Source organism: Podarcis muralis, chromosome 4 (assembly GCF_964188315.1).
Source record: "Podarcis muralis chromosome 4, rPodMur119.hap1.1, whole genome shotgun sequence".
Lineage (NCBI taxonomy): Eukaryota > Metazoa > Chordata > Lepidosauria > Squamata > Lacertidae > Podarcis > Podarcis muralis.
In genome coordinates, this window is record NC_135658.1 from 74,996,206 (window position 1) to 75,021,756 (window position 25,551).

Below are 25,551 nucleotides of genomic sequence, written 5' to 3' on the forward strand. Positions count from 1 at the left end.
TTCAATCTATAAAGATATGTTTTTATGATAAAGGATAAGTAACATTAATTAGATGAATTACCACAATATATCATATTAAGATCTGAGATTACTGATCTCTTCCTTCATGGGGCATAGGTCCCTAATACATGTGCTTATGACTGCACTATACAACAGAAAAAGTATTCTATAGCTTTTTTTCTGAAAAACTTGGATAAACATGGGTAAAAATATTGTAAATTGTCTGGTAAGTGACTTATTATTTATTAATAGCAGATTACATTTTTAAAAAAGACTTGTTAGGTAAAAGGTAACTGTAAAGGACCCCTGGATGGTTAAGTCCAGTCAAAGGCGACAATGGGGTTGTGGTGCTCATCTCACTCTCAGGCCGAGGGAGCTGGCATTTGTCCACAGACAGCTTTCCGGGTCACATGGTCAGCATGACTATACTGCTTCTGCTTGCACTAGTGGAGCAACGGGAGCTCACCCCGCTGCGGGGATTCGAACCGCCGACCTTCTGATCAGCAAGCCCCAGGGCTCAGTGGTTTATACCACAGCACCACCCACATCCCTTACCTGTCAGGGTAATGCCTAGGCAACCAAATCCTATGTTTACTGGGAAGTAAGTACCACTGAATTAATCTCCCCAATGTGTACATTGGGAATTAATAACTAGGGCCATCTTAAATGTTGAGCTTAGTCCTACTTCTATAACAGTTCACAAGCATGGGTGTAGCCCAGATTTATGTTAATGGAGGCAGGACACCCACCTGTCATTATTCTCCATATGACTCTGTCTAACAGCTTCGGAATAAAACGTCTCAACAGCTGTTGTTTTAAATTACTTTCTTTTGACCACAAGTGCTCAGAAAAATCTGTCAAAATCCTTCTATAATTTTATTTTTAGTTACCAGTAAGTAATTTTATTTATTTACTTGATTGGGGGGGGGGGTTCACAAGGTTCTTTTATTTTTAATTATTTCTACCACGAGAATAGCAAGCACCAACATTTTCAGTAGGAGAGAAGACTTATATAGAATCCTCTATAGAATCATAGGTAGAGTTGAAAGGGTCCCCAGGAGTAATCTAGTCCAACCCCCTGCAATGCTGGAATCTCAACTAGATCATACATGACTGATAGTCATTCAACCTCTGCTTAAAAACCTCCAGTGAAGGAGAGTTCACAACCTCCTAAGGGAGTCCATTCTACTGTTGAAGAGCTTTTACTGCCTGGAAGTTCTTCCTGATGTTTAGTTGGAATCTTTTCTTGTAACTTGAATTCATTGGTTCAGGTCCTAGCCTCCAGAGCAGGAGAAAACAAGCTTGCTCCATCCTCTGATAGCCCTTTAGATATTTGAAGATGACTATCAAATCTAAAGGGCTGTCACATGGAGGATATTATGACACACAAATGCAGGCAATCACACACCGGAAAGCCTCAGCAAATAGTGCTGAATCCCAATCTCATACACTCCCCTTTTTATATTAACACGCACCTTTAAAACAAAATCACAGAACTCAAAGCTTATTCACACTGATTTTTCTAGCAAAACAAAAAAGTCTGATAATGACTTTGAAAAAGCAATGCTAGAATTTCAGTAAATTTTGTGTTTAAAGGAATATTTTAAAAATACCAGATAAACATCTATCACTTAGATATGCTTTCCATGATTATATGATTATACATTTTACTGGGTTATGTGATTTAGTGTTAAGAGAAGGAAGCATCTGCTTTCTAAAATAAACTGGAATTCTCCCCCTTGTGACCACAGTTATGTGCTTATTCTGAATGAAACTGACTCTGGATTAATTCTGTGCAAAAGGAAAAGGCACCCGGAGGGGTCAATCCATGCCTACTTGACACCATGTAAGGCTATCGGTCACCATGACAGTAGAGTTTGTTTTGGTTGAGGACTTAACAGCTAGGCACTCTCAGGGGTAGCTGCTACGCCAGAAACTTCTTAAACTTTTATCTTATATATAAAAAATATAACTTTAGAAACAACCCAAAGGGAAGGAGAGGAAATGGCTGGTGTATTTCCCATATATATTACTAGGGACATGTTGGGCTTGTGGATTTTCTTTCATTCTACTCTGCAACCTTTTTGGTGGGGTGCCGTGGACAGCTGAAAATCCATCTATTCCACAGTGTGGGTTGTTCAGGATTGCAGCTACCCATGCTTACAAGTAAAAGACACCACCACCTGCTTCAAGCAAGTGCAACCGCTCAGTATGCGCACCTACATATATCCTCATATCTCTGCAGTCTGCCTGGCAAGCAAGTGGGGTGTCTTCCTAGCCTTATTTCCTTGGTGGCCATGGGCGTAGCCAGGATTTATGTTTGGGTTGGGGCAGGACAACCCACCTGCCCTCATCATCCGTCTGGTTCTGCCTAGCAGATTCCGGAATGAAATGTATGGTGTGATCATGGGAGTTGCAGAGTTGGAAGGGTCCCTCTGAGGGTCCACCCACCCGCAATGCAGGAATAGGCGAGTGCCCAGTCCCATACAGGGATCGAACCCATGAAACTTTGGCATGATCCAGCGCCATGCTCTCTAACCGACGGAGCTGGGTTTTTAAATTACTTTCTTTTGACCCCACGCCCCAAAGCGCTGAGAAAAATCTATCAAAATCTTTCTACAGTTTCTACTTTAAAAAAATAAAATTGGGGGGTGGGGGGGGGCAAGCAGCTGCCTTTCTCTCCCCCCCCCCCCGGCTACGCCCATGTTAAGGGCTCTCTGTACCTTGGAAAGAATTTCTCTTCTCCTCCTGCGCCCGGGCCCGGGGTATTTCCTAGAGCTCATGACGGCAGCTAAACTAAGCTAATATTCCTGCCTTTCCCCCCACTCTCTCTCTCTCACTCGGTCGCTCCTCCACTCAGCTTCCTCAGCCTCGCCCGCTCCTTCGCCTCCTTTTCCCTCTCAATCCCGGCGGACCAATGAGCGGCCAGCGTAAGCGACGACGCCTCGGAGGCAACAATCCCCCGCCTCCTGCTTCACCTCAACGGCCGCGCGGCGTGGGGCGCGTGACGGGCGGGTTCACCTAGTGAGGAAGGGGGGGTGACAGCCAGGCAGCTGTCATGCCCGCCCCCACAGCAAAAAATCAATAATAATTGTGGGGGGGGGGAGTGGGAGGAAGTTAATGTCCGCGTCTCTCTCAAGACCCCCTCTGATTATTCTCCTCAGGTCAGGACGCCCTGAGCGCTTGTTAACTCCCCCACCCGCTTGGCACAATGGACGTCCCTCCCTGGCCCCTCGAGGCGTCTCCTTAGCAACGGCGCCGCGACGCTCCCCCCTCCCCTCCGGCTCTCTCGCTACCTGTTAGACAAAACCGGGCAAGGGGCGCGCTCCTCTTGTTGACCCCGCCCCCTTCATCTGGCGCCCCCGCGCGCGGCGCACTCCGTCCGGCCGCGTCAACCGCTGCTCGCGCCCCAAACGCCGCGCGGCGTTCGCGCGGGCGCCGGGGGGGGGGGGGGGCGAGGGCCGCCTTGTTGGAAGGAAGGGCGTGCTGCGCCTGCAGTTCTATCGCGGGGGCGTAGGAGGGGTGGGGGGACAGGTTCTTGGGCACTGCCACTAGGGCTTGCAGGGATGTCGCACGAGCCCTAGTTCCCTGTCTGCTACTGTATTATTTTTTCTTTAGCCCTTAGTATTTCTTTTATTATTATTAATATTGCAGGGAAATTAAGGACACGCAGAAACAGCTCAAGATTTAGGGTGGTTTCCAAGGATGCCACCATCAGTTTATGTGTTGTCTCTGAACTTTAGGGCTGCCTGTGTCCCTGTCATAATGTAACCAAAATGGCAGCACCTATGCATAATAATAATAATAATAATAATAATAATAATAATAATAATAATAATAATAATTTATTATTTATACCCCACCCATCTGGCTGGGTTTCCCCAGCCACTCTGGGCAGCTTCCAACAAAACACTAAAATATAATAACCTATTAAACGTTAAAATTGTGGGACGCGGGTGGCGCTGTGGGTAAAAGCCTCAGCGCCTAGGGCTTGCCGATCGAAAGGTCGGCGGTTCGAATCCCCGCGGCGGGGTGCGCTCCCGCTGCTCGGTCCCAGCGCCTGCCAACCTAGCAGTTTGAAAGCACCCCTGGGTGCAAGTAGATAAATAGGGACCGCTTACCAGCGGGAAGGTAAATGGCGTTCCGTGTGCTGTGCTGGCTCGCCAGATGCAGCTTTGTCACGCTGGCCACGTGACCCGGAAGTGTCTTCGGACAGCGCTGGCCCCCGGCCTCTTGAGTGAGATGGGCGCACAACCCCCGAGTCTGTCAAGACTGGCCAGTACCGGCAGGGGTACCTTTACCTTAAACGTTAAAAGCTTCCCTAAACAGGACTGCAAACTTGGGTGCACTTTTTTAAAAAAATACACGTGAATGAAATAGGGAGTCTTCTTTATTATTATAACTTTTGTTTTTTCAGTGTTACAGCACTGTAACATTTCGTTCAGGTGACTCTCTTAACAGCAGACTCATTTATCCAAGTGCCGCTCTCTTGATGCAGCCAAAACAGCACCACTCACAAACAAGAGGGAGGTATTAGCACACTTTAGGTAACCACCAGGTTTGCAAATACTGTACACATGAAAAGAATAACTTTTAAGAAAAGAAAAAGCTTAAGGGTGGCAACCCCTCCCTTGAGCCTAATGAGGACATACTATCATGCTCAGCATATTGGCAGGTGGATGGAAACAGAAAACTGAGGGGAAGGGGCAGCAGAGTTCCGGCAGAAGGCATGCCCAATTAGATGGACAGCTGTAGAGGAGAATTCCATCCTGCAACATTTTGTTGTGGATCCCACTTATTGGTAAATAATAAGCACTTTAAAATCATAAAAGTTCCTTCTTGGGTTCTGCAAAACAGTTGGCTGAAGGAAGATGAGAAATATGCTTCATACCTTTCCACATCCTGTAGGTTTTAGCAGAGGGAATTTGTATCCAGGAGACTCTCCTTGCTGCTAGTCAACACAAAGTATCTCATATAAACATATAACTCAGTTTAGAGAGAACATGCTCATTGGGGATTGGCTTCGAGTACCAGCAATCTGCTCATGAAATAATGGAGAAAATAGATTAACTCTTTTTCCATAACGCCCCCAAGTTATCTTGCATTCTTGATGCTTATCTCTGACAGGTTAGTAGCAATTACAGTTTGCTCTTACTGCTCTCAGATACAATAAAAAAATGAGGTGCTCTGTGGCATTTACCTCACAAATAGAGGCTGGATTTCATGTCACATTGCACAGCAATGTGTAATTTCAAGGCACATTAAACAGCAATAGTATAGACATAGTTTTGTACTTTTAAATATTTTTATAAATTAAGTAACATTTTATAGACATAGTATCTTACAGGCTGATGGGTGAACTGATATCAAATATATACTAAACAACATGTTTTATACATGGATTCAGATAATCAAAAGTTGGTTTTCGTCTGTAGAGCAGCTAACAGGTTCTGGAGACATAGGAGAATAGCAACATGCTTTGTAGATAAAAGTTATCAGCTGAATTGAGGGGAAATGCAGCAGAATATAATTTTCCTCCTTAAAGAAGCGCTTAAAGAAGTGATATAATGGGGGGGGGGTAACAAGAACATGTGATAACTGGCTCCTTTCATGACAGAAATAAGGATGGTCTATAGTTGCGCTATAGAATGTGGAAACAAAGTGGTCATCTATGCAAATAATTAAAATGATACAAACAAAGCAATAAACTGATGCCTTCTTTCAGTTAACACAATTAACTGAGTTGCTGGGTATTATAGTATATGAATAGTGTTGTTGTTGTTTAGTCGTTTAGTCGTGTCCGACTCTTCGTGACCCCATGGACCAGAGCACGCCAGGCACCTCTGTCCTCCACTACCTCCCGCAGTTTGGTCAAAATATGAATAGTAGTATGTATGAATAACATATGAATAGTAGTATTCAGATGATACAAGGAGATCAGAATAGTATAAAATTATGAAATTATATGGCTGCCATACCTTAAAGGCAATACAGCCAAACTCCTTGAACCAATATAAGATGCTGCATACTTAAAACTTATAACAGATTAGGCCGTATTGTCTAGATTGAATGTAGGAAACATTGTGAAAGTTGAAGGCTGCATACACTTCTGGGCCATCTTCCAGGGGCCATGTGCCGGTGGTGGGTGGGACTAGGGACAAATGTGTTCACGGTCACAGACTAAAGTGGATAGAGCAATTAATGTGAAATTTACCTTAGTACAATAGGCTAGTTTCTAAACACACATGCACACCCCTCCCCAACCACTATCCATGTAAGCAAGAAGCATATCAGAGTTCAAGGACATATTCCAGCCAGGCAAAAACATTTAAGACAAGAATACAAAGCAGGGGCAGTGAGAGGTGTGCCCTGGTGAGAGAAAGTGTGGCTGAGGAGAGGATGATGTGCAGAGAGTTTAAGGGCCACATTTGCCCTTCAGGCAGGGCGTACCACCCCCCACCCCCACCCCGTTTCCAAGAGTTGCTGACCTTTGCGGTGCTGGAGGAGGTGGGCAGCAGCTGGAGGGCGGCTCCTCTGATGGGGAAGAGGCGGAGGATCCAGGCGCGGTACTGCTTCAGTGAGGCGGGCAAGGGCAGTGAGCTGATGCTGGGAGGCGCCACGCCCGGCCTCTGCCTCTTCCCTGGTGCCCTCCAGAACTTGGCGCCCTGGCGCCCTGCTCCACTTGCCTCTATGGGCAAGACGCCTCTGCCTCCAGGATTGTGGTTCAGCATCCCAGGATTACTATACTATACAATGTGAGAAGCCAGAGCTGAAGTTACAGAGCGATACCAAAGGTAATTTTGCCTTGGATATGTGATGCTTCAGGTAAAATATAATGAGGTTCCATTCATACCCTAGACTAGAGCCTCATCCAAAATTGTATGGAAGACAAGAAGTACATTTAGTGAGATGTACTCTATTCTCACAAGCAACTGAGTCTACAACCCATTGTCAACTATAGTATGTTTATAACCTTGCTTATCAATTTACACAACGGGCTGTGTTATTGATATGTTTAATGAATAATGTTTGGTTCTCTTTGTTAATACTGCCAAAATTCTGCACAAGCTTGGATTGCACACCCAAACTCCTAAACCACACCAAAGCACAGAAGTTCCCAAATGGACTTTTTGAATTACAGTACAGTGGTACCTTGGGTTACATACGCTTCAGGTTACATACGCTTCAGGTTACAGACTCCACTAACCCAGAAATAGTGCTTCAGGTTAAGAACTTTGCTTCAGGATGAGAACAGAAATCGTGCTCCGGCGGCGCGGCAGTAGCAGGAGGCCCCATTAGCTAAAGTGGTGCTTCAGGTTAAGAACAGTTTCAGGTTAAGAACGGACCTCCGGAACGAATTAAGTACTTAACCCGAGGTACCACTGTACTGTTAACCAGTGTTATTTGTATAGAAAAAGAGGTGCTGGAACACACCATGAACGTCTCCCTTGTTCTCTTATAATGGCAATGGCACCCACCTGAGAGGTACAGTACTAAGTTCCAGTGAGTTCCAGTTGAATAAAAACCCTGCTGTTAATACATATTGTATTGCTATTTCCATTAATAACAACCACTGTTACTTATATTGTTCATTTGTCCTGCACTTTCAGTGTTTTTTTTTTGTGTGTATTAGGGGCCATATTCTTTGTGTTTGTTCATTTAAGTAAAATGAATGTTAAATTTCCTGCATCTTAATATTTCTTCCAGAAACAAAATGCATAGTTGCTAGAATCACACGTTAGTTAATGGAATTTCTTCAGTTATTCTAATAGTATTTTGTTGGGTTTTTTTTGCATAGGGTTTATGCAGCAGTCTCCCTGAAGACCACCATCACTGACTTTGCATTGTTTCTGATATCTGCATGGTAACTACACCATGGGGAACTGTTGTAGTAAAACGAAGACACCAGTATCTATAATACAGAATGACACAAATATTGGAACTCCAAGCTCAAATGACCATTTATTTCAAAACACTGAGGAAATCAGTTTAGGACCTATGACTGGCTTTTTCCAAAACACAGGAAAAAATATACCAGAAGGGATACAAAATAATATAGGCACTCCCTCAGAAGCTAGTTCTAATAATGTAGTCGGTTCTCAAAAGTTTGTTAAAGAGAATGATGGTTTGGAAATAACGGATGTTCAATGACATTTGTTAAAATGCTTTTGCCAATTTATATTTATGGTATAAGACTTTGCTATTTTATATTCAGAAAGAAAGAAAAACAAAAACAGAGCTTAAGAGCCAAATCTTTGGATACGGATTCTCATGTTGTCGGGCTGGTTTGTCTGCTTCAGGGCAACAGAGAATGGCAAAACCATTACAGTGCCGATGCAAATGACAGCCTTTCTCTGCAAATATCCGTGCGCTTCAATGCTCTTCCACAGCATCTACTCCCGCCCCTCTGCCCGCTAATAAGAAAAATGCCGTTAAGTGCCATGGAAACTGCTGGGGAGCGAACAACAGTGGTAGGAAGGCATCTAAATATCCGGGAAAGTACGGACGTATGGCAGCCCGTGTCGGCAGTGCCTCCATAAAAATAGCTCCAAAACAGCTTTGTTGCGATTTGCAATATTGGACAAAAAAGTAAAAAGCTCAACAATTGTGCCAAAAGCAACTTTTCTGTCTGGATTTTCACTGTTTGAAATATGCCACTTTTTTTGCCGGTAAGAAGTGAGCACTCCTGATAGGAACTCACAGGCGGGTTCTATTGTGCGCACCCGGAAGGAATTTTGTGCGACTACATTTGGACAAAAACCATAGTCTCTCTCTAATCCTGTACTGTATAGGCAACTTCCGGGACCTTCTGACAAGGATGTGTGTTGCTCAATGGAAAACAATTGGCGAAATCAAGGATTTCGGAGTAGCTGTTGCGCAGCAGAGTGTCCGCCCAAAGGTACCAGCAGTGGCGAAAGTTCCTTTAGAAACAGACGCACACTTTTTGAAGGGGAGCAACCCAATCCAGACTTTGCGACTCTTCACTATTTATTGGATCTATGTAGATCTGCGCGCGTTGCTCCTGATTTCTAGATCTATGGCCACCGCCTGGCTACTTAATTCGCGTCCCGCGTGGGCAAAGGGAGCTGATCCCCAGTAAGTAGGGCGACGGGTATCGGGGCGCGCTGGGAGAAGCTGGAAGGGGTTTCTGTTGCCATGCTCTTCCCATCTTCGCGGTGGCGCCCCGCGGAAGCTGGGCAAGGTGTCCTTGAGAGGGTCGGGTGCCTTTGGGCGGCAGTCCCATCCGCAGAGCCCCATGTAGCTCGATGGGGGTTTGCTTTTTTGTCCTAGCAAGGTTGCATTCAGTTTAATTCGAGCGGGTGGGTCGCAGAATGAGCCTTTTCTATCTCCATTGCCAGGCCTGCCAGCATGGAACAAAGCTTATTCGGGTGCACAGCCTGGCCTTGGTCTCCATCAGGACCTGCAAAAATATAGTCTCTGACCACAGAAGCAACTGCTGCAATTTGCCCAGGGTGATTGTGGTGCAGCGCAAAACTGAAAACGTTTGCCACGCACGCTTTATTCTTGGTGCTATCCCAATACAGGGAGTGGAAACCTGTGGTATATCAAAAGTTGAATGCTGAAAATCCGTTTGCGCCAGTTTGGCATATATGGCTGGGCTGTGAAATTAATGAGAGTGGGAGGAAATGTATTGTTTCCTTTGTAGCTTAAGGCCTAATAACTAATAATACCTTTTTGGTATTTCAAAGGATTACAATGATTAACGTAAAGCCACAAATTACCCTAGCAAATCTTTTATAGCCTCTCATACGAGCTATTTGAGGGTAAACAATGAATTCTGTGTTTTTTCCCTTAGGTGGTCAATAAAACACACAACTGGAATAGGCAATTTCTGCATGTTATTCAGTCATATAAAACACTATTATCTACTTGTCAGAAAGGAGAAATAAGTCTTTTTAAAAAATCTGATTCAACAGAATTGTTTTAAAGGATTTTCCAATGAAACAAACATGATATTTTGAAAGGGTTTTGAAAGGGACTATGCAAAACGTGTATCACCCTATGCTGTTTTGATTGCTTTGTTAGACTAAAACATGATAATCCGGTCATCTCTGAGGAAATGCTTCCAGTTACACAATGTCCTCAAAGTTCCAGCTGCTGGCTTCAAATGCGCAACAAGAGGACTGATCCTGCAGTCTGTTTCCCAGGATGTTTATCAGAATTTAGCTTTAGAAGATTGGATCCATGATAATATGAATTTTGAAAACAGACACATTCTTTTCCTTTGGAGAAATTCTTCTACTGTAGTGATTGGTAGACATCAGAATCCTTGGCAGGAATGTAATCTCAGATTCATGAGACAGAATGGTATAAAACTAGCTAGAAGAAAAAGTGGGGGAGGAACAGTTTACCATGATCCTGGCAACATCAATCTCACTTTCTTTACAAATAGGAAGAAGTACAAAAGAATGGAAAATTTAAAACTAGTGGTTGAAGCATTGAAAGCCCTGCGGCCCCAATTAGATGTGGAGGCTACAGAGAGATACGACCTCTTGTTAAATGGGATTTTTAAAATCTCAGGAACGGCTGCAAAATTAGGAAGGACTTCTGCTTATCACCACTGCACCCTGCTCTGCAGTGCTGATAAATTTATTTTATCAACCGTGCTCAAAAGTCCTTACAATGGGATAAAAAGCAATGCCACGCCAAGTGTACCTGCCTTAGTGAAAAATCTCTTTGAAGAAGAGCCTACTTTAACTTGTGAGATGCTCATTGATGCCATTGCAGAAGAATATGCTGCATACCACCAAACTGATAACCATATTGTTGAAATAAATCCAGCTGATGAAACGGAATTCCCTGGAATTAATAACAAAGCAAAAGAACTGCAATCCTGGGATTGGCTATATGGCAAAACACCAAAGTTCAGTATTAGCACATCCTTTAATATAGTTGATGAACAATCTTGCCTTGAAATGAAGATAAATGTGGATGTAAAAAATGGAAAGATTGAAACTTGCAACATTGATGTGCCTCCCTTCTGGTTGCCACCAATCATGTGTGATGAACTGAAAAACCATCTTATTGGCAGCAAATTCTGTCCAAATGAAACCACTGCAGTAGCAGCTGCTTTGATGAGAACATGCACAGATTACAAGATACACAGCAAGTGGAATCTCTTGTGTGAGAATATAGTATCTCTAATGTAGTTGATTCCTGATCATCAATCCTTTATCAATACAGTCTTATTCTAGCAGAGGGTTTTAAGGACTTGGCCGGACGTGAAATTTAATAGTGAAGTAATAGACTGCTGAATGTAAACAAATTCACTTTTTATTAAAACATAAAGAAAATAAAAAAATACAAACTTGTTAATCAAGTCATTTTTTAAAAAATGGTTATCACCAGTCCTTAGAAGTCTTCTCTTTTAAAATTTACATATTTATTTCTTAAAGTTAGCATCCTACAGACTTGCCCAAATGGATCATACAACGGCTTGCAAATAGTATAAAACAAAATAAAAATACTGGTAGAAAGAAACATAGCATAGTATTGCATTAAAAACATGAACTTAGATATTCAAGACAAAGTCAATTTATGCCTTCCGAATTCCCAGTTCTAGTAAGACATGGCATGCATGAAATAGAGGAATCATGCTAGGCATTGTTAGCTCGAGAGCCTAAGCCCATTTACTTGAAAGCAACTTCTACTTAAGTCAATTGCCAATGTAAATGTATTTAAGACTTTGGTGACCAAATACTTCCTAGCCGTTTATTAGGAGGTGGCTTTAAAAGAGAGACCTAGAACATAGGGATTAACCAAGAGGCCACCATTTAATGGAGGTTCACAGGAATGTTCTTGCCTTCTCCCATTGTTGACAGGTTGGCATAGTGCTCAATCTTGCTGTGCTGATTCTAGAATGTCGAAGCCTGTGTCTGTCTGGGTTGCTTTCCTTTATAAGAGTTCTGCCTCTCCTCAAAAGTAATCCACAGTGAAAGATAAAAACGTACGTGTCTGTATTATGCCGGTCTGGGGTTCCCCTAATGTGGGAAACTCCATTGTTGCGTGGTGACACCTGCCTGTTATTGTGACAGAAGCTGCATAACTCCCCCCCCCCCCCCCCCCCAGAATTCTGTTTCTTCAGAATTGGCATATAAGGCAAAAGCTCCCTGTACGGTTCCAAATTCCTTGAGCATATTAAGTGGACAGCTTTATTACACATAGCTGTACCATCTTACCAGTTTTGATCCTCAAGGAAGTTAGCTGCTTTTTCACACATTTAAGATGCGTATAATATCTGAGTTTGGAAGATTTTTGCTACTTGCTTAGTTCAGTGATTCTTGAAATATAGCCTGGGAACCATCAGCGTCCCTGTTTAACTTGTGGGTGGTCCCTGAGGTTAATATGGGGTGTGTCCAGACTAAGCTAGTTACATCTTTAGTTTAACTGAAATTAGCCAAGTTTAAGTTAGTCATGATTAACTTGTCCCATGGCTATGTATGGGACTAAAGCACAACTAATTTAGTCTGAATCCAGCCCAGTGAAAATAAGAGGAAAATGCTGACAGAGGGTTTCTTTGACACTTCTACCACATGGTGAAGAAACAGCCAACTTCTCACTTTAAAATTTAAATCTATATGCAGTGCAAATGGCTGTAGTGAAAACTTCTATAAATCTTCCAGCTATATGCACAGTTCTTTCCTGTGCACCAATCAGGTTTTTCTGAATTGTAGCTGTTAAGAGACAAATGCAGTAGTCAAATGTTTTACTTCAGAGGCTTTTTAGAGTATCCTTCCACATGGTATGGGAAGCAAATCAGATAGCCCAGCACAAGGAAGTAAATCAGAATTGTGATCTTCACCGACAGTTCATTACTCTGGGGGTAAACATGACATTTTGTTTAGATAAGCTATCAGGCTGATGTGCAGATTTTTTAAATTAAAAAAAATACAATCAGTTTACTTTACAAAAATTCATAGTGGATGTAGTGGAATAAAGTAGCTCTTGCTCAAAAAACAAACACACCAGTGAGACTGGTTGGTTTGGGTACTTAGGGTCATGTTTTCTTTGTATGTTTAGTGTGAAAGATGTCCACTGTAGTTTCATGACATGGTCTCAAATCAAAATCACAGTATCCAAGGCAAAAACGACCCTGTGGAAAACAAATTATTCTACAATTAAGTCATTCAGCAATTCAAATTTATTTTAAAATTTATATTTTTCTATTCAGTTCCCACCTGTGGTTTCTTAAAATAATCAAGGCCTCTTCCAATTTTAATCATCCATCCATTGTTGAATCTGTGTGTTAAATGCAAAAAAGAGAAGTGCTCCCTCAAAAATATAGAAACTAGACATATGTAAGGTTAACAAGAGAAAGAAAATAATTTCACAGCACTCTTAATATGTAAAAAGCTCAGGGAGCACAATGAGCAAAGAACAGATGATAGTTGGCAATTTCAATCTTTGCAACTTTCAAGTTGTTCCAATTGAGTTAACAACGATGTTCATAGCAGGGCATGGTCTTAATTTGCAACATGGAGGAGTGATGCAAGTGTCAGCCCTTTCCCATACAAATACCATTTCACATGAAGCAGACACTCCAATAGAAGCCTAAGGGGGAGGGGGGTGGAGAATATATGAAGTAGGCCATCTTTGCCTCTCCATGGCATGCAAAGTTGAAACGAACAGTTACCTGCTAAATATATATTAACCGCAGGTGTGCATATAAATATTTTGACTGCTCTTCCCATCATTTGACTTGCTGTAGTAATTTTTGTTCAGCAGCAGGCAGGCAGGGGGACAAGTGGTAATTTGAACAGTTGGCAGGAGACACCACTGCTAAATACTCTTAAAAGTTAACAAATTTCCAGAACCTGAACTGACAACTCTAAGGTTTGAAGATAAACCTAGGCTGCAATTCCAACCATGTTTACTCAAATGTAAACCCCACTGGATTCAGCGGGGCTTACTTCCAGGTAAGTGGAATTAGGATAACAGTCTTAGTAATCAATTATATGGGCGATAGCCACCGTTAGTCATTCTCAGGGTTGAGCTGCTGGAATAAATGTTATCAATTGATTTCAACGGATATGCTATCATTATGATTTAGTTGATTATCACCACCTGTATCTTAGACAATGTGGAACATTTTATGCACATGTCACCAACCTAATTTCTCGATCGTGTATTGACGGAGAGTATGATACATCCAGAGTAACGCCAAAATCTTTCAGGGATTGTTGTATCTCTTCCAGGATAGTCATTTGTTGACTCTTTTCATTGCCCTGTAAAGATTTGTTTGCTTTACAAATCAAATAAAGATAATGGCCGACATACTGTAAATTCATATTGGTCGTATTTCTCAGAATGAATAAGCCTCTTCAATATTTTCACTTTTACTAATGCAGATACTCAAATTTAACGTTAATCATAATTCCTGCAAAGTATCTTACAAAATGGAATGTGTATGTTTGGTAGATAGTAAAAGTTAAGAGGCTAGATGTCATAGGACAAAAGATGAAAACACCACACACCAAACCAAGCCCCACCTACACACACTTCTATGGATTCAAACTAAGACTTGCGATGAAGTCCATAAAAGATTATTCACACGTTTTTTAAAAACTAGACTACTAGCTCTCCAAACACAGTTAAATTATGTCATTTGTAGCACTGATGGCTTGAAAGAAGAACCACCCTGTTGTAAAAAACATGTTTTGCATGAATATCATCCCAGGTTCAATTTTTCACATCTCCAGGAAGGCTGAGAAACGACTTGAAACATTCAAGAGTCTGGCTAATCAATAGACAGTATCAAGCAATCGTCTAAATCAGTATAAAGCAGTTTCCTTTATTATAATTACCTAAATTTAATTACTATTATTTAAATTTGTATACCGCTCTTCATCCACAGATCTCAGGGCGGTTCACAACATAATTTTCTTCTAATTAACATTCTCTTCTAATTAATAAAAACGTCTTATTTCCCTATTGTTAGTAAACACAGGTAATTTGATGAGTGGCTATTCGCAAGCCTCCTCTTACCCTAAAACAATCTCCCCAGTACAAAAAGTGTCTACTTTTAGGTGCAAAATATAACAATCTTTTCCATCTTGTTTCCCTCACTATTGAGTTGTTGAAGATATCTGTCAGAAATAGACCGGTATCCTCAGAAAGAAAAAAGATAGCATATTAATTTCAGACCCATTCTGAATCCAGAATACAATGGTGCCTCGCAAGATGAAAAGAATCCGTTCCGCGAGTCTCTTCGTCTTGCGGTTTTTTCGTCTTGCGAAGCAAGCCCATTAGCGGCTTAGCGCTATTAGCGGCTTAGCGGGCTAGCTGTTAAGCGGCTTAGCGATCAGCTGTTTAGCGGCTTAGCGGATCAGCTGATAAGCGGCTTAGTGGATCAGCTGATAAGCGGCCTAGCGGCTTGGGAAAAGGGGGGGGGAGGAAAAAAACCCTGCAGGAACTCGCAAGACATTTTCGTCTTGCAAAGCAAGCCCATAGGAAATTCGTTTTGCGAAGCAACTCCAAAACGGAAAACCCTTTCGTCTAGCGGGTTTTCCGTCTTGCGAGGCATTCGTCTTGCGGGGCACCACTGTATATTATTACTGTTAGCAAAATGTTAACTGAAAAATGCATTGGCAAAAGCAAATCCTTTTTTTACTTTTGCCATGGCAATTACAGTAACTGCTTAACTTCAGTAAGTACAACTTTATATGGACAACACTGCAACCCTATGCATTTCATATTTAAGAGTGTTTGGAGAGCTGGTAGTCTAGCTGTTGCTGTTATTATCATTATCATCATCATCATCATCTACTCAAAAGCAAGTATCACTGAATTCCTTGGGACACAATCCAAGTAAGTGGACTGCAGTCAGGGTAAAATACTTACTTCATCATGAGAAGTAAGAAGATGTATAGTTTTCACTTTGCATGGTCCTTTAACAAGCATTTCACAGAATCTTAAGAAGTTGTACAACTGTAAATAAGTAAATAAGATTAATTTTTTAGATGGAAAAGAAGAAATCATTTTGAGTATATAAATCAAACATGTCTTACCTGATGGACTTGCCTAATGTAAGGGTCCTCAACCCAAACCTCTGTAACAGTTTCATTAAGATATTCTTGGAACAGTTTTTCATAGCTGAAACCTTTTGAATTTTCTTCTATTTTAATTTGTTTGTGGTATTTTCCATCTAAAAAGAAGAAAACTTTTCACTTTGAAAAAAAAATGCAGTATGGAATCTTTCAATGAAAAAAAAAATACAATATATAATTCCACAGCCATAATAATGAAACTTACATTACAGCTTCATACCTTCTTTCTCTTTCTCAATATATTTCTTAATCTCTTCTGCCCTGTCCATGTAACTTGTTATTTTGTCTCTGTAATGAGCCTTTTTCTTCTGATCTTTTGTTGCTGAAAACAGAATACAAGATGCAGAAAGACAATGAAAAAAATAGTTCACCAACTCCCTTCCTTTCACTTTAAATTTAAGACCTGCATGCAGACAACAGGGGAACTGACTGGTACCCAACTCTCATGACAAGCCCTTTAGATATTTGAAGATGGCTATCATTATCTTCTCTTTCCCAGATTAAACATACCCATTTCCCTCAACCGTTCTTCATCAGGCTTGGTTTCCAGGCCCCTCATTATCTTGTTCACCCTTCTAAAGGACCATAGACTAAAGGGTTATGAATACCTGGCCACATGACCCGGAAGCTGTACGCCGGCTCCCTCAGCCGATAAAGCGAGACGAGCGCCGCAACGCCAGAGTCGGTCACAACTCAACCTAATGGTCAGGGGTCCCTTTACCTTTAAGGTACTGGGCCCAATTCAAAGTCCCGGTTTTGACCTATAAAGCTTTAAATGGCTCAGGACCGCAATACGTCAAGGACCACCTCTTTCCAGATGAACCTACCCAGACCCTGAGATCATCTGAGGCCCTATTTTGTGTGCCTCCTCCACAAGAGGTCTGGAGGGTGGCAACACGAGAATGGGCCTTTTTGGCAGTGGCTCCTTGTCCCTCTTTAACCAGGCCTTTGGCTGATTGGCATCCAATGCCATTTTAAAATGTGTTGGGGAGGATGGAGGTTATTGGGTTGTTTTTATTTTGATTATGTATTTTGTGTTTTTATATTGTGATTTTAATAATAATAATAATAATAATAATAATAATAATAATAATAATTTTTTATTATTTATACCCCGCCCATCTGGCTGGGTTTCCCCAGCCACTCTGGGTGGCTTCCAACAGAATATTAAAATACAATAACCTATTAAACATTAAAAGCTTCCCTGTAACCACCCTAAGACCTGCAGGTATAGAAGAATGAATACAAAAACTTATGGAATATGCAGAAATGGCGAAACTTACCGGAAGAATAAGGAATCAAGATAACAAATCTTTTATAAAAGAATGGAAATGGTTTCTTGAAAATTTATAGATAAGTAATAAACAGATAAAAACATTGGAAGGATTATTGTAACATCCTGCAGTTTTATAAGAGTATATATGTAAAGAAGATGAATGAGTAAATTAAGTTAATTTGGCTACGCAGAAGATATTAAAAACAAATTAAGGAACCCAGAAAGAAGGGGAAGGAAGTCAAGGTTTGAAATGTCAAAATGATAGTAAAATTAGTGAAATGTATAAATTTGAAAAGTATGAATGAAAAATAAGACCTGCGGGTATAGGGCAGTATATAAACCTGATAATAAGTATTTTTAAAAATTAAAAATCTACATATTATTTCATAAGCAGGGTGTTCCTAAACAAAACAAAATAAAAAAATACCTTCCAGTAGCACCTTATGAGACCAACTAAGTTAGTTACTGGTATGAGCTTTCGTGTGCATGCACACTTCTTCAGATACTCATTTACAAACAGCGCAGGATGACTTTATTTAAACAGATAATGGGCTCCACGATCCCATACGCATTTCCTCGGAAGTCACACAGGTTCCCAAGGGACTTGCTCCGAGCGCACCCAGGACTTTGCCGCACTCTGCCTTCAGACCGCATCTAACAGGGAAATCCACCTGCAGGGAGCGACGGGGAGGAAGAAAAAGTCTCACCTTTGAGGACCCGCATCAGGAGGTCAATCCCTTCCTGATAGCAAACAAGGGACTCCTGGAAGCGAGAAGCCGAGTCCAGCTCCACCGCCCGCTTCAGCACCAGCACCGCCGGGTCTTCCATGGCCGCTGGGAAAGCACGGCGTCGGGGTCCTCGCTTAGCAGGGCGATTCGCCGCCGTAATGGGGGGAGAGGGGCAAGCCTCCGGGAGACACCAGTCCCCAAGGCGACCCAAGCAAACCTGTAACTAGCAGGATTCCACGCCCGCCGCCTGTCACGTGATTCCTGAGAACTGGAAACCGAAAGGTAGCGCGCCCAGCGGGCGGAAGAGCGCGCCCATAGAGATGCGATCTTCCTAGACTTTCCTTTTCCTTCGGACGCATCCGCTTCCTAGAGAGGAGGAGGAGGAGGAGGAGGAGGAGGACGCGGCGCTGACGTTGATTGGTCGAGCCGAGCGACGTCCTTGCCTCGCTTAGAACGCTGGGGGAGTGAGGCCGGTGGTTTCAACATGGCGGCGTTGCTGGGCAGAGTTGCGGGCGGGAACCCTTTTGCTGCCTGGCAGGTGAGGGACGCGGGGAAAGGGGGGGGGGGACCTATTGTGCTGTCCTGCGCGTCGATAACCGCACTTTGGCCCCGTGGTGTGTTATTTAGTGAAGATTCCTGCATTGCAGGCGGTTGGGCTAGAACATGGGTAGGCAACCTAAAAGTAGAATGTGTCCTTTTATTTAAAATGCATCTCTGGGTGATTTGTGGTGTATAGGATTTCGTTCATCCCCCCCCCCCAAAAAAAAAATATAGTCCGGCTCACCGCATGGTCTGAGGGATAGTGGACCTGCCCATGGCTGAAAAAGGTTGCTGACCCCTGGGCTAGATGGAACTCCGAGATCCCTTCCAGTTCTATGATTCTATGAATGCTTCAAGTTTCCGTATTCCTTGGTGTTGGCGGCCGCCATTTAGCCCCCCCCCCCCCCCCCCAATTTGATGGTGCCAATGTCAGGTTTTGATTTTGGAAAATGTTGGTAGTAATTAGCACGGATGTGCTTCTGAACATCTACAAGGTGTCATTTCTCTTCCTGCTCTGTCCAGGGAGAACGCTATCCAAATATATATGTATATGGGACATGACTTTTGACCCCATGTGACCTCTCATTTCATTAACTGTTGTTTTTTTCTGGGCTTCTTCCTCATATTGCATTGTAAGAAAAAAAAATGTTTGATAACCTGACTTTTTTAAAAAAGCAAACAAACAAAAAATGTCATATTAGTGTCTAATAATAATGTCAGTAATTGTGGATTTGCTTGCTATTAGGGTTAGTATTGGAAGTGCACTTGAAGAACCAAAAAAATGATAAAGGAATTAGTAGATTATAACTTGTAGTTAGCCTATGCAATAAAATATTGTCTTTCCTTCCTGCTCCAGAGTCTTGCAAAATACAGAGTGGAATCAATCACCTGGATCAGGCAGAAATTTACAAGGTCAAGAATTCCCGAATCGGTAAGCTTTGTGTTGTGGGGATGCGGAATTAATATTTCATTTTCTTTCATTTATTTATTTTCATAAAATATGCCTTTTTTCATTTTGTCACTTAAGTAGAGAAAGCGATTACAGACCTCGAAAAAGGACAAATAGAATAAGCGAAAGGATAAGAGAGAAAAGTAAACAATACAGTGGTACCTCGGTTTAAGAATAGTCCTGTTTACGAACGATTTGGTTTACGAACTCCGCAAAACTGGAGGTAGTGTCCTGGTTTGCAAACTTTACCTCAGTCTAAGATCGGAATCCAAATGGTGGAAGGGCACCAGCGGCGGGAGGCCTCATTAGGGAAAGCACGCCTTGGTTTAAGACTGGTTTTGGTTTAAGAACGGACTTCCAGAACGGATTAAGTTGGTAAACCGAGGTACCACTGTACAGTGGAGCTACAGATAGTTAGCGTCTCATACCTTTTGGGAGGAAGCATCTCAAAGCTAAATTGTAAAATGTCATACAAATATTATATGAGATATTCCAAGAATCATTGACCAGTATGTCTGCCTTACCACATACCGTATTTTTCGCACCATAGGGCGCACCTGACCATAGGGCACACCTAGTTTTTAGACGAGGAAAACACACACAAAAATATTCTGAATCAATGTTGCACTAAACTATTTAAAGCAGCAAAGCGGGCGGCTCCTGTTCGCTTTGCTGCTTTAAATCGAGCCTCAGAGGAGGGTAGGAAGGGGAACCATGGCTTATCTAAGTCCAGTTAATAATGCTGAGCCAGACTTATGGCCATCGAGATTAGCCTGGCGGTCTCAGTGGAAATCTGGGGAGGCTGAGGTGGACTTTCCAGTTGTCAAAGTGTGGTTGTGTCTTCCTGCCTGGCATCTATTTCCTGCCCTCTTTCCCCCCTGCACCCCCACACCCTGCTTCGAGGGAAGGAAGCGGAGCCATGAATCCTCTGCTCACAACTGCAGTGGATTCCCTCCACTTTGAAGCAGGAAAGTGGGAGAGGAGCTGCTTACACGAATGTAAGCTGCTCCCCTCCCACTTTGCTGCTTCAAAGGGAGCCCAGGAGGAGGGAATCCTCTGCAGCCGCAAGCAGAGGATCCATGGTCCCCTTCCTTCCCTCTTCCGTGATTGCTTTGAAGCAGGAAAGTGGGAGAGGAGCTGCTTACACGAGTGTAAGCTGCTCCCCTCCCACTTTGCTGCTTCAAAGGGAGCCCGGGAGGAGGGAATTCGCTGCAGCCACGAGCAGCGGAGTATCCATGGTCCCCTTCTTTCCCTCCTCCGTGGTTGCTTTGAAGCAGGAAGGTGGGAGAGGAGCTGCTTACACGATTCCCCCACCTCCCGCAAAACCGGTAGAAGCCGCCAGCTCTTTAAAGGGGCTGCGCGTCTTCTCCTGGGTTTTCTGGGAGGTGGGAGAAGGGACTGATGCAGCCAGTCAGTCCCTTCTCCCTCCTGGGGAAAAGTCCGCAAGAGCGCACGAAGCTTGTGTGCGGCTCTTGGGGGCTTTCCCCGCCTGCCTCCCCCCTGCATTCGCTCCATAGGACGCACACACATTTTCCCTTGCTTTTTAGGAGGGAAAAAGTGCGTCCTATGGTGCGAAAAATACGGTATATTTACATATCAAATTCTCTTGTAAAAAAACTTCTTCAGGTCCATGTTCTACTGTTTACAATTCATTTATATGCATGTTACTCAGAAGTTTCATTGTATTCAGTGGGGCTTAACCCCCAGGTAAGTGTACAGTACATAGAATTTAAATGTAGATGTGCTACACATAGAATCACAGAATTGTAGAGTTGGAAGAGATCCCAAAGGTCATCAAGTCCAACTCTGTGCAGGAATCAGAGCTGAAGAATCGCTGGCAGATGGCCATCCAACCTCTCTTTAGAAACCTGCAATGAAGGAGTGTCCAACGTTAGTGATACTCAGAATAGGAGCACTGAAAGAAATACTCAAGTCCATTGATTTCAAAGGGTCTACTCTGAGTATCACTAATATTGGATAGCACCATATACCAATGAAAGGTATAGTTTAAGAACCAAAAATTAATAGAGGGGAAAATACCAATATTGTGCTTCATCTCTTTTTGTCATCTTCTAATAAAAAATAAATGGATCAGGAAAAAATACAAATAGTATAATTCATTCCTTTTTAGCTCACACATATTTTAGTACAGTATCATTTTGCTAAAAAAAAGTATTGATACAGACTTATTCCTCTGCTGTCTTCAACTACTTTGCTACAAATTACCTTTTTACAACTACTGATATAGTATACTATTCAGCTAATGATAACTGTATCACTGAAGCCTGCTTTTGTTGAATTTATTTTAGGTATTTCAGCCGCGGCCTGGTGATCATGAAAAATATGGGGGTGATCCACAGCAGCCCCATAAACTGCACCTTGTGACCAGAGTCAGAAGTGGAAGAAGGCGTCCTTATTGGGAAAAAGAGATCATCAAATCTCTTGGATTGGAAAAAGTATAAAATACATTAGCATTTTGCGGGGACGCTCTGTTATATTATATATATTATATTATAGGGGGAAAGCCCAGTAAATAATTATCTCTCTCTGGCATTAAAACATACAGCCCAATCCTACACATGTTTATTCAGATATGTCCCACTATATTAGATAAGACTTGCTCCTTGGTAAATTTACACAGGTTTGGAGTCTTTCAGAGATCAAGGGTAGAACAACTTCAGCTCAGGGCAAGGGCAAGGTATTAAATTAAATGATCTGCTGAGTCCCTTTGCAGTCTCTTGTGGAAGATCCACATTAGTTAACGGTAAATCGTTAAAAATGGGTTTGATATCTGTTGCCTTTATATTCAGTTTATATTCAGTATCTAACAAAGGCGCCAGCCAAACCTTCCTGATCAGAGCAGAATGAGGTAGGAACTCTCACCAATGGCTCCCTAATGCCTGCTCTGACATGCTACAGCAGTGCAATCTTCTACATTGGGAGGAGAGGGGAGCCCAGAAGTGCACTCATAGCAGCTTCTGTTTATCTTTGGGTCGGGGGTGGGCAGTTGGAACTACCTGGGAGAGTGGGGTGGAGGTTGCCTAGCAACTTTCCAAAAACCCAGCTGAGGCATTCCATGTCTGTGCATCATTATGCATCATTATCCTGTTCTCAGCTTGTAAATCACTTGTTAGATATCCATGAAAAAGCAGTTTCAAAGCCATACTAGGTATATTTTGTTGTGCAACCAGTTGCCTGAGAGCATGTGGGAACATACATTCACATTCTGCCATGCAAGACAAGTAGATGCTTTGCATCTGGATGTCTTGCCGCAGTGCATATAAGCAGCCGCAGTTGGAAGCTTGTCCCTGATTAAGTAAAGGAATCTACACATGAAAGCCTGGTTTTGAGTGTGGTTCTCTCTTGCTGAGGAGGGGTGTAGAGATCCAATCAGAATTTTTAGCAGTCAGTTAATTCATCTTAGTTCACCCCTTTATCTAAGTGGTTGCTATTTATCACAATTTTGACATTCTAAATATGGTAGCACATATACAGTGTACCATGAACTTTAGCAGAAATGATCCTGTACTAAAATATGTGTGAGCTAAAAAGGAATGAATTATACTGTATTTATTTTCCCCTGAACCATTAATTTTTTTATTAGAGGATGACAAGAAGAGATGAAGTATAATACTGATATTTCCTCCTATATTAATCTTTGGTTCTTAAACTATACCTTTCATTGGCATAGGGTGCTATCCAGTATTAGACTCAGGGTAGACCCTTTGAAATCAATGGACTTTTTCAGTGCTCCTACTCTGAGTATTGCTAACACTGGATACCACCTTTTGTATTTTTATTAAATTTTCATGGATGAATTCACCTTTTTAGGCTCTCACAGAATGAAGGACAATATATGTGAATAATATAAATCACCAAGTAATGCAATAACAGCCAATGTAATGCTAATCAGATGTTGTTATCAAGGATAACACCTGTTATCCATGACCTCTGGCTAGTCTTGCTGGAGCTGATGGAAACTGGAGTTCAACTAGATGATCTGCAGGGTATTACATTGGCTACCCCTGAAGTAATGCAGGATTGTCAGTTATATTTTAAGAATAGCACACTCACTGCAACTACTACTGCAAGCTCTCTGTGTGTGTATGCAATCATGTGTTTGGAACTGAACTTTTCTGTGAAAGTGAACTTTTCTATAAAATCTGCTTATCTACAGAGATATGAGCTAAGAGTGCATAAAAACATCCCTTCTGTGAATGAAAAACTGAAAGTGATTAAACATCTAATAAGGTTAGTTAACTCTTCTTGACAAAAGCATTTTAAAATGGCTTTTGTAGAACAGCACTAATGTATTTTGTCTCTTCTGCTTCCTCCTCCGCTCCTATAGTATAAAACCATTAAAGCTACCCTATGGAATTCCATCTGAAGAAGAAATGTCTGACACCTTTATTAACTGTGCAGGTGAACTAATAATTCGCCGTCGTCTAAAAGAACCGGAACAGAAAAAGATTGATGCTTTGTAATGTGTAGTGGCATTCTGTACAATAAATGTAATTTTAAACTGAAATTTGATTGGGGAGCTCATCTACCCATCCCTTGTACTGTGTCAAGGCTTTATTTGACTGATTAATCAAACGTGGCTAGTACTAATGCTGATTATACAAGCATTTCATCAAGCGTGACTGTATGTGTACATAATTCCTTTTTCTGTTTGCCTATTGGAAGCACCATAGTAGGTCTCAAACGTTTCTACCGCCAGCGATCACTTTTTCACAATGTCTTATCTGCTAAGGAACTCCCTGAAGAACCACCAATGGAGCCTGAAATTTGTAGGGTTAATAAAAGCCTTTCTTGCCTCCCCCCCCCTTTTTTTTTTGTGTGCTTCTGCTTTATTTCTTTTTGGGATTCTCATTTTAGATGCACCTCACTGGGACGCCAGCCAAACTGAACCCCAGACAAGCAGCAGCAGAGCATGATGGTTGTCTCACTACCAAGCTCTGAACATAAAGGGGACTTGGATTGTAGCCTAAAGCATGACCACCTCATTATTCTATGTTTAATAGAAAATGTACACTAAACCAACCCAGTACCATCCAGCAGTATACTGTAGGAGAAACTCAATGCATGGACAAACTCTCTTCATTTTTATTTTCAATGAGGAATTCTTTATAAACTCCTGAAGAAACTTGGTTCCCTGTAACAGTTTGTCTAATACACTGTTTGAAATATGGAATGTATTCATTATTCCTGATTTAGGCAGAAATAAAATGAGTGACTTCAGTGCATGCTAAGGTTCATATAAGTCCTTGTTGCTGTTGCTGTGCTGGGAAGGAAACAAACCAGAGGCTGGCTTTCTGTTTCATAAACCAAGAATGGAAGCCAAGGTTGGTTCTTGGCTTGGCCATTGTCGTTTGGGGAAAACAAATCATGAGTGTTGGTTTGCATGCACCACAAAGGCCTGCCTTAGGTTTCTTTCCTTCCTCATGGTGGCAGCAGCAGGAGCGTGAGGAGAACGACTGGAAACTTTTGAGCAATATATTTACCAACACCGTGCACATGTTATGGCTGAAAAGATTCTTTTGCGCTAATGTTTTATACACATAAACAGTCTAAATGGGCTGAAACAGGTTGGGAGCAATGATGACTCCATCATCCATTGTAGAATAGAACCTTGCTGAAGTGTGCTCTGCTAGAGTAATCAAAAGCCAAGTTTGGTATTAATCAACAGACTATCCCTTTCCCTGGAAATATCACCAGGCAGAAGAGCAACTTAAATATTAACAGATGTTGGCACATCTGCCTTCAAACCAGCTGGTGCTTTTTGGTGTACACAAATGGCTGTATGGAGATAAGGCAAGAGATGAAATTAGGAGGTCTGTAATTAATGAGTTTTTCAGTGTTACACCTCGAGATCAGTAAAGTGATTAGCAATAACTTCAGAGTAGACGAAAGGAAACACTTTCTAAAACTTGTAAGAGTTCATTGTCATTTGCTGGCTCCTGACAAAGATATTTAAAATATATAAAAAAG

General features: G+C 42.0%; 4 protein-coding genes across 14 annotated transcripts in view; 2 read left to right on the forward strand and 2 right to left on the reverse strand.

Moving 5' to 3' along the window:
- Positions 1-3,429, reverse strand: part of TSGA10 (testis specific 10) — a 41,243-nt gene extending 37,814 nt beyond the window's left edge. For 4 of the 8 annotated variants that reach the window (XM_028727876.2, XM_028727874.2, XM_028727873.2 and 1 more), the window contains exon 1: positions 2,724-3,211. In XM_028727876.2, coding sequence (XP_028583709.2) covers positions 2,724-2,783 — 60 coding nt within the window. In that variant the 5' untranslated portion in view covers positions 2,784-3,211. Of the gene's footprint in view, positions 1-2,723; positions 3,214-3,296 lie in introns of those variants that run through there. The other 4 variants (XR_003706514.2, XM_028727872.2, XM_077927589.1 and 1 more) reach the window with 4 other exon arrangements.
- A 5,348-nt stretch (positions 3,430-8,777) lies between these two features.
- On the forward strand, positions 8,778-11,337 carry LIPT1 (lipoyltransferase 1). 2 transcript variants are annotated; one of them, XM_028727884.2, is made up of 2 exons: positions 8,778-8,899; positions 9,818-11,337. In XM_028727884.2, the coding sequence occupies exon 2, from the start codon at positions 10,056-10,058 to the stop codon at positions 11,169-11,171; it is 1,116 nt and encodes a 371-aa protein (XP_028583717.2). In that variant the 5' UTR covers positions 8,778-8,899; positions 9,818-10,055; the 3' UTR covers positions 11,172-11,337. The 2 variants fall into 2 exon arrangements, with proteins under 2 accessions (XP_028583717.2, XP_028583716.2); XM_028727883.2 differs by having other exon boundaries at positions 8,784-9,096.
- A 740-nt stretch (positions 11,338-12,077) lies between these two features.
- Positions 12,078-18,402, reverse strand: MITD1 (microtubule interacting and trafficking domain containing 1). 3 transcript variants are annotated; one of them, XM_028727885.2, is made up of 7 exons: positions 18,051-18,399; positions 16,288-16,389; positions 16,029-16,165; positions 15,862-15,948; positions 14,131-14,246; positions 13,200-13,260; positions 12,078-13,114 (listed from the first exon to the last, which is right to left on the reverse strand). In XM_028727885.2, the coding sequence occupies exons 1-7, from the start codon at positions 18,169-18,171 to the stop codon at positions 13,019-13,021; spliced, it is 720 nt and encodes a 239-aa protein (XP_028583718.1). In that variant the 5' UTR covers positions 18,172-18,399; the 3' UTR covers positions 12,078-13,018. The 3 variants fall into 3 exon arrangements, with proteins under 3 accessions (XP_028583718.1, XP_028583719.1, XP_028583720.1); XM_028727886.2 differs by lacking the exon at positions 15,862-15,948 and having other exon boundaries at positions 18,051-18,402; XM_028727887.2 differs by lacking the exon at positions 13,200-13,260 and having other exon boundaries at positions 18,051-18,401.
- A 52-nt stretch (positions 18,403-18,454) lies between these two features.
- Positions 18,455-24,088, forward strand: MRPL30 (mitochondrial ribosomal protein L30). Its single transcript, XM_028727890.2, has 5 exons — positions 18,455-18,609; positions 19,468-19,542; positions 21,870-22,016; positions 23,738-23,811; positions 23,909-24,088. Exons 1-5 carry the CDS (start codon positions 18,556-18,558, stop codon positions 24,042-24,044), a joined length of 486 nt encoding a protein of 161 aa, XP_028583723.2. The 5' UTR covers positions 18,455-18,555; the 3' UTR covers positions 24,045-24,088.
- Positions 24,089-25,551: the final 1,463 nt, after the last annotated feature.